Here is a 15,334-nt window from a genome sequence, read left to right on the forward strand (position 1 = left end):
GGGAGAAGGGCGGTTGGCTGTGTTTACGACAGCCGACCGTCCTACTCTCTCAGCGGGGAACGATCGCGGGTGTCAGGCGGCAATCGGAGCCGACTGACACATGCATCAGTGGGAGCGCGCCAGGGGCGGGAGCGCGCCGGCAGCGGTTCATGCTCGCCCCCGAGAGCGAGCCCTGTACATGTACGGCCATTCGCCCAGGAGCGGCTGCATGCCGCAGTACATCTGTGGTGGGCGCTCCTAAAGGAGTTAAATGAAAACGTTTGTGCTTGGAGTTCAGCTTTAAGGTTCTATGCATTCAATACATTAAATCACACTAATAGTGCTCATTTTGAAAAGTGAAATAAACAGTAAAAGAAGTCCATCATTTGTGAACGTGACTCTTCCAATGCTGACAAGGACATAATGCCACCAGTTCCTCTTTTTGCAGAATTTAACTTTTATTGTGCATTGGAGGGAGAACACAACTGTAGAAAACCACAAATTCCACCGACCATGAAGCAGGAAATGATCCTACACAGCTGTAGGAAGTGGCCAGAGAGGAGAGCGGTTGTGGTCCACTGCAGATAATGATGAAACACCAAACAAATTCATCTCTAATCTCTTACAAAAAATCTGTTCACAGCACTGTAAAACCTTCTTCTGTACTATTAGAACAAGAAATTTTACAAGAACTCCACTCATAAAGCTGCCAAACTTTGTGATAACCTTCCTCTCTAACTGCTCTGCAATAATACTACACTTATTTAAATAACCTGGAATAGCAATTTGACTATTTCATAGTAGTTGCCTCTCAAAAAGCAAGCAGTTAATACATTTCACTGGAATAACAATAGTGAATTACTTCAAACTAAACCTCAGTTCAAACTATGAACATCATGTGAATCGCACAGGAATCACACTACATTCCTGTTCAATTTACATGCAATTCAGTGTGGTGCAATTTTAACCGATTCATTTTGAATGGGCTCAAATTGCACTGCATCGCACCAAAGTCATGCATACACAAATTTTGGAACCAGACTTCAACTGGATCGCATGGTACATTTATACTAGTAATCGGCCAATATCGTTTTTTTTATTGCCGATACCAATATTTTGGTCATCGCATATCGGTATCGGATATCGATATCTGCCGATAATTTTGGACATTTAAAATGTATTTATTTATTTATTTTTACAGGTACACTTGTAGAGGGATCTGTGGGTCTAAAAGACCCCCAAACCCCTCCTCTGCACTTAAAAGCATTCCAAACGCCAAGTTTGGTTGTTTTGAATGCTGTCATTTGTTTGAATTTGGCGCCGAGTACCCGGAAGTGATGTCATGACAACACTTCCGGGTTTTTACATGGAGACCCGATCAGAGCAGAATGCGGCTTTGACTGGGTCTTCGACGGTCGTGCAGGTAGGATCCCGGGGTCTCCTGGTGGGACGGGAGACCCGGGCGAGCGGCGGAAGCCGGCGGGAGGGGGGACGTCCCCTCTCAGTCCTTGTAATGACAGCCGAGCGGCTTCTCAGCTGCATTGGTTGTCATTACAAAACAGCCGACCGTCGGCTATGGACGGCGGAACCGGGGTGATGCCTCTAGCTGCAGGCATCACTCTGGTACAGCACTTTCCCCAAATATCGGCAATATCAGTAACCTCAGGGCCGATTGCGATATATCGGGGAAAGTGCAGATCGGCCCTTGATATATTGGCTTTACCTATAATCAGTCGATCCCTATTTTATACCATGCGATCCAATGCAGGGAGACGCACCGTGTGTGTGACCTGTTTTTGGGGGGTCATTAAGATAGCACTGACACGCACTGCGGATCGCAAGGGCAGTGCAATCTGAATGCAGTGTGGGAAACATGCATGGATTATAGGGTTTCCCAAACTGCATTCGTGTGAACCTAGGCTAAAAAGCCAATACTTTCAAATAATAGTAAAAAAATTATATCCTAATACATAATCAAAGCAAAAATGTGCTAACAGATACAAGTGCTGTCACTGGTAACATCTCATTTTTAAAAATGCTAGTTGCCTCACTGCAATGTCATTAATAATTTCAGAGTCAATGAGCAAGAATAAGTATTCAAGTTCAGACTGCAGTCTGATTTTTGTATGTAAAGGCAACACATTTTTATGTTTTGGATGGTGTGTGAAGGCGTAAAACCCCTATTAAGTTTTTTGTTTTGCTGTCTGTAGCCCATTAGCCTTGAAAAAGCAATAGGAAGTGAGTAAAACATTTCTCCAAAGTGAGGGAGATTCCCCTAATAGACAATTGTCACCAGAACACTTATCCTCTAGGGAAGATTTACCCTCAATTCTTGTTCTAATGACAGCTCAAAATTGTGGATTTCTCATATTTCTTTCTTGATGATATTGGTGCTACTAGATGCAGTCATTGTTGGTTGCAATAATATTATAGCCAACAGTAATATTTAGACACCTCGCATGGCTATTTCAGTAGGAAAGAGGTGATAAAACAATGAAATTGGATGCTGTTAGTACATTATTTATCAGAACTTAATTTTTGTGCCCTAAAACTTAGCCTTTAACTATTGTCCCGTACTGAATTATTCCAGCCCCTGCTCATATTTTTTTTTTTTTTGCTCTGTTGCAGAGATATCAGCACTGCAAGATCTCAACGGCAAAGCATAACGACTCACAGGAAACAAGCATTTTTATAGGCAGCTAACAGGACAGAACAGGTTTTAAGTTTTCTGTTTTAACTTTGTTAGTTGCAGGACCTGGTAGAGGTAACAAACATAACATAACAATAAAGAATAGTTTAGGTTGCAAAAAAAAAAAAAAGACATAACGTGTACCAAAGCCTAGTACACACAATGAGATTATCGGTCGTCCATTTTTTTTTTAGCATGTTACTCCCCATATCAGAAACAAATAGGTAACTAAAGTACGAAAATTAAAATTCAGAAGTATTTTTATTGTACTTTTTGGTGAAAACTGTACTTATTAAACGAAAATCGTGCAATCTGGTATCGTACAAGAAGCATTTTCGCGTTTCGTCACTTCGGAAAATTTCGGAAGAATGATCAGATTATCGTACAATCGCGTTAAAATCAGTATTTTTTGTTTGATATTATGATGTGTGTACGAGGCTTAAGAGCAACCGAAGTAACTTAAGGACTCATACTTCTGGCAATCGTCTAATAGAGTATGATTCTGTATATTGTAATCAATAAATAGTCGTAAAGCAGCAACATAAAAAGGCAGTGTGTCCTTAACTCCACAATCCTACTGTTCTTTTAATAGTTCTTATAGGAACATAAATACGACAGAGCAGCTTAATGTCCTTGATTTGCATTTCAATTGCAATCCACTGCTTATCTTGTATACAACTCTTAGAATACAATTTAAAGAAAATATCAAAAAAACAAAACTGCCAAACAACAAATTATTTATATATAATGGCACTTTTCCACTGCAAGTACCGGCTCGGCTCTACTCGGCCCTGCTTGGCCCTGCTTGACCCTGTTTGCTTTTCCACTGCTGGTACCGCATGGTACGGTGTTGGAACGGCTCGGTACGGTACAGTATGGTTTGCTTTTCCACTAAAGTAGTACTAAAGTTAAGTGGGTGGGATAACAACGGGGTGGGTGGGATTCTCTGACCAATCAGTGGCTAGTAGTGACTGCATGCAAAGGATTGTGGGATATGGTACCGGGTATGGTACCTCTTGGAACCACAATCCAGGTGGTACTGTTTTTGAGAGCCGTACCGTTCGGTTCCATGCAGTGGAAAACGCCGCCGTACCGTACCGAACTGTTCCTACACCATACCATGCGGTACCAGCAGTGGAAAAGCACAAAAGTGAGCCGAACTGTTCGGTTCCATGCAGTGGAAAAGCGCCATAAAAGAGGCCCTCTCCCGCACATTTTGTGGGGACAGCAAAAAGACCCCCATTTGGACATATATTTTACATTTCACCAAGACATAGATCAGATCTTGACAAAGGTCTCACCTTTTCTGTGGAAATTTCCTTTGTCTCTTCCTGTAGTAGAACATTGCTCCAGCAACCATCACAGCAAAAACACAAACTGCGACTAGAATTCCAACAATGAGAAGCCCTCTATTCTGATCTGTAGAAAAAAAAAGAAGTGACAATGTCATAAGGGAAAGCCGCTATTACAGAGACAAGAAAATGTCACAGTGTTTTAGGGATTGCTACCTGCAGGGTTTTCTGTAAATCTGTAGTCACAGTATGGTGGTGCCCAACCAGAGTCACAGTGACATTGTCGCTTATGGTTACAGACCTAAAAAAAAATATAAAAACAAAAACACATTTGAAATATTCAGGTGTAATATTGTGGTGCGGAATTCCATTGAATATTGCAACATGGTACTACATAGCCATCTTACAAGACTGAAAACATTAGCGATCTCACTTTAGAGGCAACTGAAAGGCCTGGACCCTTGAGTACTATGAATGAAGCAAGACTTACTCAGGGAGAGTTCAAAGATCCATGCAAGGACTGCTCAATCAAAATAGATTTAAAAGCTTCAGTTCCTGGTTCATGTACAATGCTCTTATGAACACGCATATGTATTAGCACAAGGGAAAAAACACTCCTTTCAATACTCATGGAATCCATGGATCACAAAGTACCAAATGTCAATCATACACTGATGGGTTCAGCCTACTCATAATAGGGGTAACATACTTATATAGCAATTGGCAAATGAGGATTTACTGTTGTTCTTTACGGTTGTTTTATAACATTTTGTTTTTGATGTTTACATTAGTAGTAGTGGAGGTGGTTTTTCCACAGGGCTCCCGATAGAAATCACGGGGCCCCCGTATAACCTACCTGGCAGGGCCCCCCCTCAAATATATAAAAACATAATTTTCACTAAGAATATACTAAAATTGTTCTTAGAGGACACAAAGATGAAAAAGAAGCTGTGTGAATTAGCCCTTTCTTTTAATTGTTTTTTACATTTTTAAAAAAACAAAAATGTTTAAATGTTTTAGAATTATTTTATTTTACATTTTTTTTAAATATTTTTTTTTTACAATATTTTTTTTTTTTTTTTTTAACGGGACAGGGAAGCCAGCAGCTTCTGCAGGGGGCCCTGTGTCTGTGTCTCTCTTTGCAGCATCTGATAGCCGGCAGGAGAAAAATCGGTTTTCAGTTGCTGCAGAGAGCCGCACAGGGCATCCTGTAATTGCTCCTCTGTCCGACCGCACTGGTTCGTGCCCCCCTGTGTGCCCGGGCCCCCTATAGGAGGACTGGTGGTCCACCCCTATCAGCGGCCCTGTTTGTCCATACCTCCATGGTATATGTCATAAGCTTAAACATATAGTCAAGCTCTACAAGATACAATACTGTGAAAGAATGGACTTTTTTATAGACTGATGGGTATACCAGGCCTGGTATACTGGAATTTTTCTTTCAGATAATTGGCGTTCATTAACATAACATTCCATTCTGATTGTAAGCTGTTGTGTTAACATATCTGTGGAATATTTATATTGTATCTGCCCAAATTCAATAAAAATGTAAAGTTGAAAAAAAAAAAAAAAAGCTTCAGTTCCTAAATTTCCCTTGTGCTTTAGCAAAAATGTTGCCATAGTTGGGACAGTCAAGCCTTTTTGACAGTTTCGCCAGATATTGTTTTTCTTTTCTATGCATTTAAAAGGCAAAAAGATGCAACTAAATAAGTCACATCTAGTTGACCAGTGTTTGGCCTCGTTCACACAGCATGTACATTATCAATGTGTTTCCTGTGCAAGGGTCAGGTTTACCTGCACAGACATAACAAAAAAAGAGGATAGCAAGAGAGCCATACAAAGAAAGCTTCTATTACCTGTAGAGGTGTTCCATGAATCCCATGCAGGCAGTCTCATTGATATCTATAGGGACGCAGTAGCTGCACAGACACAAACGCTGCTCCCAATATGACATTTGTGCAGATGCAGGTGAACAGCCCGAAAACGCAGACAGTGTGCATTCAGGTGCTGAGCAGCCGCACACCCATGAATGTCAAATTGGGAGCAGTGATGGTGTCCACGCAGCCACTGCATCCCAATAGACATCAATGGGACTGCCTGCATAGCGACAGGCAGACACAGGAAGAACAAAGAAAAAGTTTACATATGAATTGTAAAATAAAGTTATTAAAGAAGTAATTAGCAAGAATAATAATAATAAATAGTGAAGAGGAGGGAGATACATTAGAACGGATTAGGGTTACCTAAGGTATACCATAGGGGTTAAATAGAAACATACACAGAAGTTAAAGGGAATATATTTACATACCCCTCTGTTGTTGCACTTTGCAGAGCAGTTCTTGTCTCCATACACAGATAAATCCCGGCATTCCCCTTCAAAACAGACCTACAAAAAAAAAAATACTAACTGTTAGTGAGTTGTTAACTACACTTGAGAAATATCTATGGCACTTTCCTAAATCAATAATAATAATACTATTACATTCAAAGTCGTAAATTTAAATCATAATTGTAAATAAATTACAAATTGAATTTGTGATTGGTTTAAATATTTGAAGGCAGCAGCTTTGATATATATGCAAATGAAGATCTTCATACATACATGTATAGATATACGCATACACGCACACATGTATGTATAAAGAACTAAATTTCCACATATAATATATCAAAGCTGCTTCCTTCAGATAATTAAAATAATCACAAATTCAAATTGTAATCTATTTATCATTATGACTTTAATTGATATCTTTCCTAGATCAGGATGATAGATTAGGCAACTGCATGCAATGTCAAGCGGCAGCTGCCAAAGCCAGCAGAATATTAGCATGCATAAAGAAAGGGATGTATTCCAGAGATAAGACTATAATCCTTCCACTTTATAAAACTCTGGTTCGACCGCATCTGGAGTATTCTGTCCAGTTCTGGTCGCCAGTCCTCAGGAGGGATGTGTTGGAGCTGGAGAGAGTCCAGAGAAGGGCAACTAAACTAATTAGGGGATTGGAGGACCTTAATTATGAAGAGCGTCTGCAATCGCTTGATTTATTCTCCCTGGAGAAGAGACGCCTGAGGGGGGACATGATAGCAATTTATAAATATCTCAATGGGGATCTCAGCTTAGAAAAAAAGCTGTTCAGTCGAAAGGATTGCATGAGGACAAGAGGGCATACAATGCGATTAGAGGAGAAGCGTTTTAACCTCAGGCAACGTGGGGGGTCCTTTACTGTTAGGGCTACAAGATTGTGGAATTCTCTACCACAAGAGGTGGTTTCTGCGGGTAGTATGGTGGCTTTCAAAAGACTCTTAGACGTACATCTCAAGGATCAGAACATTCAGGGCTATGTGAGATTACAGCCACACACACCTACACAGGTTGAACTGGATGGACTATTGTCTTTATTCAACCTCACCTACTATGTACTATGTATGTAGGTACGTTAAACGGCTTACCATTCCCATGCCGCACTTTGTGCCAGTGAGCACCATTCCAGGGTCAGCTGTTACTCCACTTTCCTGATCAGACAGTTCAGCCACTTTGCACTCCTGTCCACCAAATAATTTCATCACATACTTGTTGTTAGTTATAGGAAATTCGGATCCCCTTGCACAGTGTATTCGACCACATTTGACATCCCTGTAACAAGTCAATGGCAACTGTATTATTAATCACTCTTGCTCATCACTTTTGCACATCCATCAAAAACACACACACCTGGACACTCATAGCAAATGATGCTAGTTTTAGTTGCACATTAATTTATATTTTACTACTGCGTGATCCTAAATATTAGAAAAACTGTAAAATATAGTTAGCCGCAATGGCTCATCAGTCACAACCACCATCAAAAAATATGTAGGATCTCTGTTTTTCCTGTATCTTATAAAGGATAATACATTGCATACTTACTTTATTTTACAGCTACTGTATCCCTGCTCAGTCTTTTTGCAATGAAGGTGCTTATTGCCATGGACATTGCTCCTGAAGCAATCGTCAGGTGCAACCTGAGCATCTGGAAGAAAATATTGCTTTGTCAATTAAACATGTTTATTCATGTAAGGTAATACAAACTTTGCAAGTAATGGGCCCAGGAACCGATCTATTAAAATGCTGGAATCTAGTACACAGTAGTAGTCATAGATAGGAAGAATATCCTAGAATTCAGCTGAAGTCTGGATTTATCAGTAAACTTAATACTACAATTTTATCATGCTCCTGGGTCCATCAAGCAATGCTGGTATCATGTACACAGTAGTCATAGATAGGAAGAATATCCTAGAATTCAGCTGAAGTCTGGATTTATCAGCATACCTAATACTACAATTTTATCATGCTCCTGGGTCCATCAAGCAATGCTGGAAGCAAATAGCTAGACCCCCGTGACATGTCACTCTATATAAGATGCATATTGAGTACAAATATGTAATAAAAGATCACACAATGTAATGCAAAACTACATGCTTCCAAAACATCTAGTTAACAAGGTTTTATTTTGTTCATTACAGACTATGGCGCATTTCTTTTTTGCTCATGAGATCTAGGTCTATAGCTATATATTGTCCAAATGTAATGAAATGATATGTAAAGCTTTTTATTACAAATCCAATACAGAAGCCCATATACTATGACGCCTGGATGAAATATGTTCTAGGTATTCTATCAGTACATATGTCTTTGATAAGTCAGTGATCGTACCTGATCCCCAGAGAGTCTTACAGTGCTGACTAAGGGATGGGCATAGTCCATTATAACAGTAGCCATTGCCGGAATAACAAGGAAGCCCATTCTCCTGAAAGGCATCCTCCGGACATTGAGCAGAATTTCCTGTGCAATATTCTGGAAGATCACACTCTCCCTTTCTCTTGCGGCACATTTCCCCAACTGGACGAATCTGACAAAGAGCAGTAGTAATAATCATTTATATGTTCTATCAAATGTCATGGAGACATAAATTGTACAGAAGAAATCATACCAATAATTTAACAATGATCCAACAAAACATTAGATTAGCCTGATAGGTGTACCTTGCATTGCCGACAACACTCTCCTTGTGCACACTCTGCTCCCTCTTTCAGTTTGCATGTTGTGGCATTACAGCATGGGTTAATACATTCCTGAAAATTCAAACGAAACAATAATGCATGAATATAATACTTTTTTTTAGCATGCCGAGGCTGATTTACTAAGGCTCCGTTCACATACAGGTGCATCTCTTAAAATTAGAATATCATAAAGCTAATGTATTTCAGTAATTCAATTCAAAAAGTGAAACTCACATAATTTATATAGATGCGTCACACACAGTGATTTCTTTTTTTTTTTAAGCATTTATTTTTTTTTAATTTTGATGATTATGGTCTACAGCTAGTGACAACTCAAACTTCAGCATCTCAGAAAATTTTGATATTACATAAGACCAATAAAAGAAAAATATTTTTATTATAGAAATGTTGGCTTACTGAAAAGTATGTCCATGTACAATATGGTATGCACTCATTACATGGTCAGGGCTTCTTTTGCATGAATTACTGCATCAATGGGGCATGGCATGGAGGCTTTAAGCCTGTGACACTGCTGAGGTGTTATGGAAGCCCAGGTTGCTTTGATAGTGGCTTTTAGCTCATCTGCATTCTTTGGTTTGGTGTCTCTCTTCTTCCTCTTGAAAATACCCCACAAATTCTCTATGGGGTTTGGGTTTAGGTTAGGCGAGTTTGCTGGCCAATCAAAGGGCAGATGGATGAATTATCAGTTCTTACACAAGATAGCCACAGTAATTTTCAAAGTGACTTCTATGCAAAACAAGGCCTGGAGGCCTGGATAGATGGGTGAGTTTGCTTTTTGAATATTAAAAATGAATTAAAGTGGATCTAAAGGCTCAAGGTTTTTTACCTTAATGCATTCTAGATAAAAAAATCTTCTCTGCTGCAGGATCCAGCCAGCCCCCCCCCCATTCTTACCTGAGCCCGATCCGACCATGTGGGTCTCACCACTGTCACCCTCCCCATTGGGCAGTTTGATAGCAGCGGGAGCCAATGGCTCCCACTCCCGTAAATCAAATCAAGTGACAGGGGAGCAGGGCCAAGTCCCCCTGCCTGTGTCAATTAATGCAGCAGCGGGGCTTGGGAGCAAGTTTGCACAATTTTCCATTTTGGGGCACAAGCAAGAGAGGAGGAGCCAGAAGCACCGGTGGGGGACCCGAGAAGAGAAGGATCGGGGCAGCTTTGTGCAATTCTATTGCACAGAGCAGGTAAGTATAGACAGGTTTGTTATTTAAAAAAAAAAAAAAAAAATGTCTTTACAACCACTTTAAATTGTGTTTTTAACTTGTGGAGACCCTAAAGTGTTGTAGTTAAATATTCTAAAGGTATGTGCTGACAATTTATGCTGTAAAATAAATGTCTAAATGCCTAACGTCTTACATTTTGCTTTTCTATACGAGTCATGCTCATATCACACAATAAAATTCTCATAGTGAATAGTATGTGAATATTGTTGTGAATGTATACATTCAATAGTTGTATTTTCTGGGAATGCACGTAAATGTTACCTCAGGTGTTCCACAATCACATTCCTCCCCACTCTCCACAAATTCATTTCCACACACTGGACCCCCAAACAGCTGGGTGCTATCAGGGACATTGAATAGACAGGTAGGGCTAGCATCCCTTAGGAAAGTTTGCAGGTCTTGCCGGCTGCAGCTGCTGAAAATCTTGGGGTACACTATACTGCATATCAGAAGACATAAAAACAAACATACTCAAGAGTTAATTGCAGACAATATGAAAGTTACATTGCAGGTACAAACACTTGCAATGCAAGGGATATTAAAAAACAGAACTTTATGTTAGTACTCACCCAACACTCTTTGACATGACACAGCCTCCTTTATCCCTGGTAATTGCACAGGTACACTGGGCTACATCTTCATCATGAGACATGCCAAGATTGTGCCCCATTTCATGTGCCATGGTAGAAGCAGCACCAATGGCATTTGGACTGTGGTCCTGGGGATTTAGATTAAGATAGCAATTAATGAAAGGAAGAGTTTGGCGGCCAAGCAAAGTTTTAGATAATTTTATAGAGAAACAGTAATTTTAAGTTTTCAAGCCTAAAAAATTCAGCCGTCTGGTAAGGAGATCCAAAGTTTGTTGATCATCACAAATTAGACAAATTATATAATGGTACTCACTTGGTTAACAGCTCCAGAATCCCCTGTACACATTGCAAGTTTGGTGGCCAGACCTACAGTGCTCCCCTCAAAGTCCACTCCACTGTATACATGAAAAACAACACAGGGAGAAGATGTTAACAAAAGTTATATGCTATTACCATAAAAAAAAAAAAGATTACAGGCGGTCCCCAGGTTACGAAGAAGATAGGGACTGGAGGTTTGTTCTTAAGTTGTATTTGTTTGTAAGTCAGGACAGGTACATTTTCTAAGTGTAGTTCCAGCCCAAAAAATAATTTTTAGGCTTTTTTGGATAGCATACTGAAGGGTTAACACCCCTGTACCATTTATTTTGCTGTCTGTACCCCTGTTCAGAAGATTTCACCACTTTCTGTCCCTATGACAATTGTGAAAAATGTTGGTTGTTGTGGAAACAAGGATTGGTGATAAAGCTTCAGTGGAGACATCGTTTTCCCATAAGAACTCTTCCAGGCGTGAATTTCCCTCCTTAGGTGTAGATTCCCCTCACTTCCTGTTGTCTCCCACCATTTGTACGTAGGAGTCGTTTGCAAGTTGGATGTTTGTAACCCGGGGAACGCCTGTATTCTGGAGTTGGAACACTAATAAGTAACTTTCTAAATCTTACGTGACAAACTGGGCATTATCATGCATTTTCTTTCGAAGAAGGTCACTTTTGCGCCAGCTTAGAAAATTATCCAAGGTCACACCAGCATTAGAGCTCACTACAATTTTGTCTCTCTTGGTCCAAACTTCCATACCAATAAGAGCCACTCGGAAATTTAGGGAGCGGTAAAGCTACAGAAAAAAAAAAAAAAGGAATTATGTGACATGCACAAACACTGGATTAAACGAAAATATCAGTTTATTAAGGATTTAGAACATCAATTTACAAAAACAAGCTCATGACAGGGGGTTCTTTTTTATGAGTGAATCTTGTATATGTAAAATAGGATTAAATTCATTACACAATTTTATCCACCAATGGGTTTGTAATTGAGTTCAGAGCGTTTTGTTCATCAATTGTAGACAGCACATCCCCATCCTAGACCTCGTTATACAACACACTGCAGGAACCTTTTTAGTCCCTGTCTTCCCCCAGCTTCTGAAAAGACAAGAACTCACTGCTCAAGGTGGTGTAATTGCCTGATGACTCACACCGGTGCATGCCCCGGCTCGCCTCCGTGAAAAACTTGATAAAGGAAAAGGAATTGGCAGCACTCCAGGTTGAGTCAAAATCCAGATTTATTGACTGGACATCCGAATATGACAATCGTGACAAGGTAGTCGCGTTTCACTCGAAAAACTCGACGTGAAATGCGTCTACCTTGTCACGATTGTCATATTTGGATGTCCAGTCAATAAATCTGGATTTTGACTCAACCTGGAGTGCTGCCAATTCCTTTTCCTTTTTCCCCCAGCTTCTGATTGAACAATAAATGGGAAAGACTGGAGGCTGACAGATGCTGGTACTTATAGTAGTTCCATGTAAATCGCTTTAATATGTTTTTAAATTAATTTCTACTGTACACAAATACAAAAACCCTAAATGTGTATCTTAAAATGTTGTTTTATAAATTGCATTAATTACACAAATCTTTAGATGCATCTAGCATTTAGATCCATCAAGCCTGAACTAGAATGTTGCAAATCTGTTGCTTCACCATTGTTTTTTTTTTTTTATATAGCGCTAAGGAATCCTTATTACATTTTTCAGGAACAGTTTACCACATACATACATTAGTCATAAAAGAAATCAACAGCTTGTCTGCATATTAGCAGGAAAACCATTATTAGTGATGCTAATACAACTCCCAATAGCATCTTGACATGCTAAAGCTCCCACCTTGTCTACATGATTAACGATCTCCTTCATGCGGTGTTGGACTGTAGGGATATCTTTGTACTTTAAATACTGCAAAGAAACAGAAACAAATACTATGGAAACCAGTGGTGGAAAGCGATATGGTGGTGATGTTGATTTTCTCTTTAACTTACCTCGGCGTTGTCAACTACAAGAAACAGTTCCACATATCTGGTACCAGTTTGTAGTGGAGCAGATCGCTAAAAGAGATTTAAAAGAAATGTTTTAATTCACACAATTTTCTGTGATAAAATATATTGTATTATGGACTGCAATATATAGAATAATTTGTACCCATTGTGGAATTAAATGGTGGTGTCTGGAGCAGGGCTGCTGTTAGAAATCGCGGGGCCCCGTACAGACTACTTGGCGGGGCCCCCCCAAGTAAATATTAAATATATATTTAGCTAAAATTACAACAAAATCACTATTAGCAGACACAAATATAACAGAACTCACATAATTCCTTCTAAATCTAAAAAAAACTATGTTAAATAAAAATGAAGATGAGATGAGAAAAATATACTGACTGGGCAGTTGGAGCTCAGTGATCAGAGAGACAGAGAGAGAGAAACAAAGTTACAAATAAACTCCTGAGCAGTGATAACATTAGAGCCAGTGCTGGGAGGGGGGCTCAAACAGCGAGGGGGATTAGTGAGGGACGACTGTCTGTTTCTCTGCAGATAAAAGCTGATAGCAGGGAGAGGGACAGATCAGATTCAGGTGCTGGAGGAAGATTTCTGTATTTGTTATCCATCACTAATCCCCCTCTCTGTGTGGGCCCCCCCGTGTGTTCGGGCCCCCTACAAGAGGGCTGGTGGTCCCCCCCTATCAGCGGCCCTGGTCTGGAGTTTGGTTCACCCTCTGTTTTCTAAATGTCCTAAGGACTTTGGTGTTGAGAAATCTCCATAATTTCTGACTCTGTTCCAAACACATTGGAGTTTTAAATGTTCTATCCCTCCTGTCTCATTCTTCATATTGTTAAAGTTAAAAATCTAGAATAGAGAGTCCTTAGGCCCCTTTCACACGGGCGGTGCGTCCAACGGACTCAGTTTTGCTTAGCGGGGATCGATCAGCCGACCCCTGATGACAGGTCCTTCTCCGCTCTGTGTGCAGAGATGGTGCTATCAGATCCCCACTGTCCTCTATAGGAGATCGGATGATAATGGACTGCCTGTCTGTTTTCATACGATCCAATCCGATCCTTCAAACGGATGGAAAATAGGGTTTCCATCCATCCGGATTTCACGGACAGGATCGGATAGCAGCGGGTGTCGGCGGACATGTATCCGCTGCCCCATAGGGATGCATGGAGCATCCGATCAGGTCCTCCTGAAAAACTGACAGGCAGACCGGATCGGAAAGCCCGTGTAAAAGGGGCTTTAAGAGCCCATTCACACTGCCGCGACAGTCGCGGTCGGTCGCGGTCCATTGAGTAGTACAGGACCCGTTCTAATAGGAGAGACACAAGTCGCTCCGACTTAGAAAAAGGGTCCTGTACTACTTTGGGGCGACCTCGGAGCGACTTGCATAGACTTCCATTATGTGAAGTCCCTGCAAGTCGCGCCGAAGTCGCGGTGCACAGCGGTGCACGCGACTTCACAGGTCGCCCCCCCCCCCCGAAGTCGTGTCGCCTCAGTGTGAACCGGCTCTTAAGCAGTATTTAACTCCCCCAAAAAATGAAATGTTTTGTAGTTTACCAGTTCTTAGATGTGGTGGCTGAATATGTTACCTTTTGTAGCCTATATTTATTTTAAACTGATGATCTGGTCAGTAAGTCTGTATTTTTCAACTTTAAACAGCCTAAGCTGTCCAGCAAAAGTGGCATTTGGGAGGTTAAGACAAACCATTTACCACTGACAGGGGAGCTTACAATGGTCAACTCTTGTTCTTTTATACAAAGCCTTTGTGCTAGCTGGAGTTCAGCTATAACTCGTTAGTCAAGTCTATCTAAATCTGCTAGTGCATCTAACACTGCCCTCTTTTTAGATTGACAATGCTACTGTCCTCCATCCAGAGTAGAGACACTTAAAGACTGGTAGTGATCATCGGCTGAGGTTAAAAATAAAGGGGGAAAAAAAGCAAGAATCGTCCTGGTGACCCTGGTGGAACCCCCAGGATTCCCTCATTTTGTAGGGATTTCATCTCACTTCCTGTTTTGGCTGTGGGACAGGAAGTGAAGGGAAATCCCCCCTATGGGGCACAGATTAAAAAAAAAACCTACAAGAAAAAAAAAGAGAAGGGCGCACCGACCTTGTGCATTACCACTTAAAATTTTATTAAAATCAAAGAAGGTAGCATACAATATATTCACAAACGTAGCATA

General features: G+C 40.5%; 1 protein-coding gene across 2 annotated transcripts in view; it reads right to left on the reverse strand.

The window, feature by feature from the left end:
• The window catches only part of ADAM8 (ADAM metallopeptidase domain 8), a 54,873-nt gene that overhangs the window by 13,929 nt on the left and 25,610 nt on the right, over positions 1-15,334 (reverse strand). For both annotated transcript variants that reach the window (XM_082268350.1, XM_082268349.1), the window contains exons 6-18: positions 13,143-13,208; positions 12,991-13,059; positions 11,773-11,942; positions 11,148-11,229; positions 10,814-10,962; positions 10,506-10,683; positions 8,983-9,072; positions 8,654-8,849; positions 7,868-7,970; positions 7,411-7,594; positions 6,269-6,346; positions 4,177-4,261; positions 3,970-4,087 (exon numbers count right to left, since the gene is read on the reverse strand). In XM_082268350.1, coding sequence (XP_082124476.1) covers positions 3,970-4,087; positions 4,177-4,261; positions 6,269-6,346; positions 7,411-7,594; positions 7,868-7,970; positions 8,654-8,849; positions 8,983-9,072; positions 10,506-10,683; positions 10,814-10,962; positions 11,148-11,229; positions 11,773-11,942; positions 12,991-13,059; positions 13,143-13,208 — 1,568 coding nt within the window. The remainder of the gene's footprint in view (positions 1-3,969; positions 4,088-4,176; positions 4,262-6,268; positions 6,347-7,410; positions 7,595-7,867; positions 7,971-8,653; positions 8,850-8,982; positions 9,073-10,505; positions 10,684-10,813; positions 10,963-11,147; positions 11,230-11,772; positions 11,943-12,990; positions 13,060-13,142; positions 13,209-15,334) is intronic.

The sequence above is a fragment of the Pelophylax lessonae genome (genome assembly GCF_965119305.1).
Source record: "Pelophylax lessonae genome assembly, chromosome: 9".
Classification (NCBI taxonomy): Eukaryota; Metazoa; Chordata; class Amphibia; order Anura; family Ranidae; genus Pelophylax; species Pelophylax lessonae.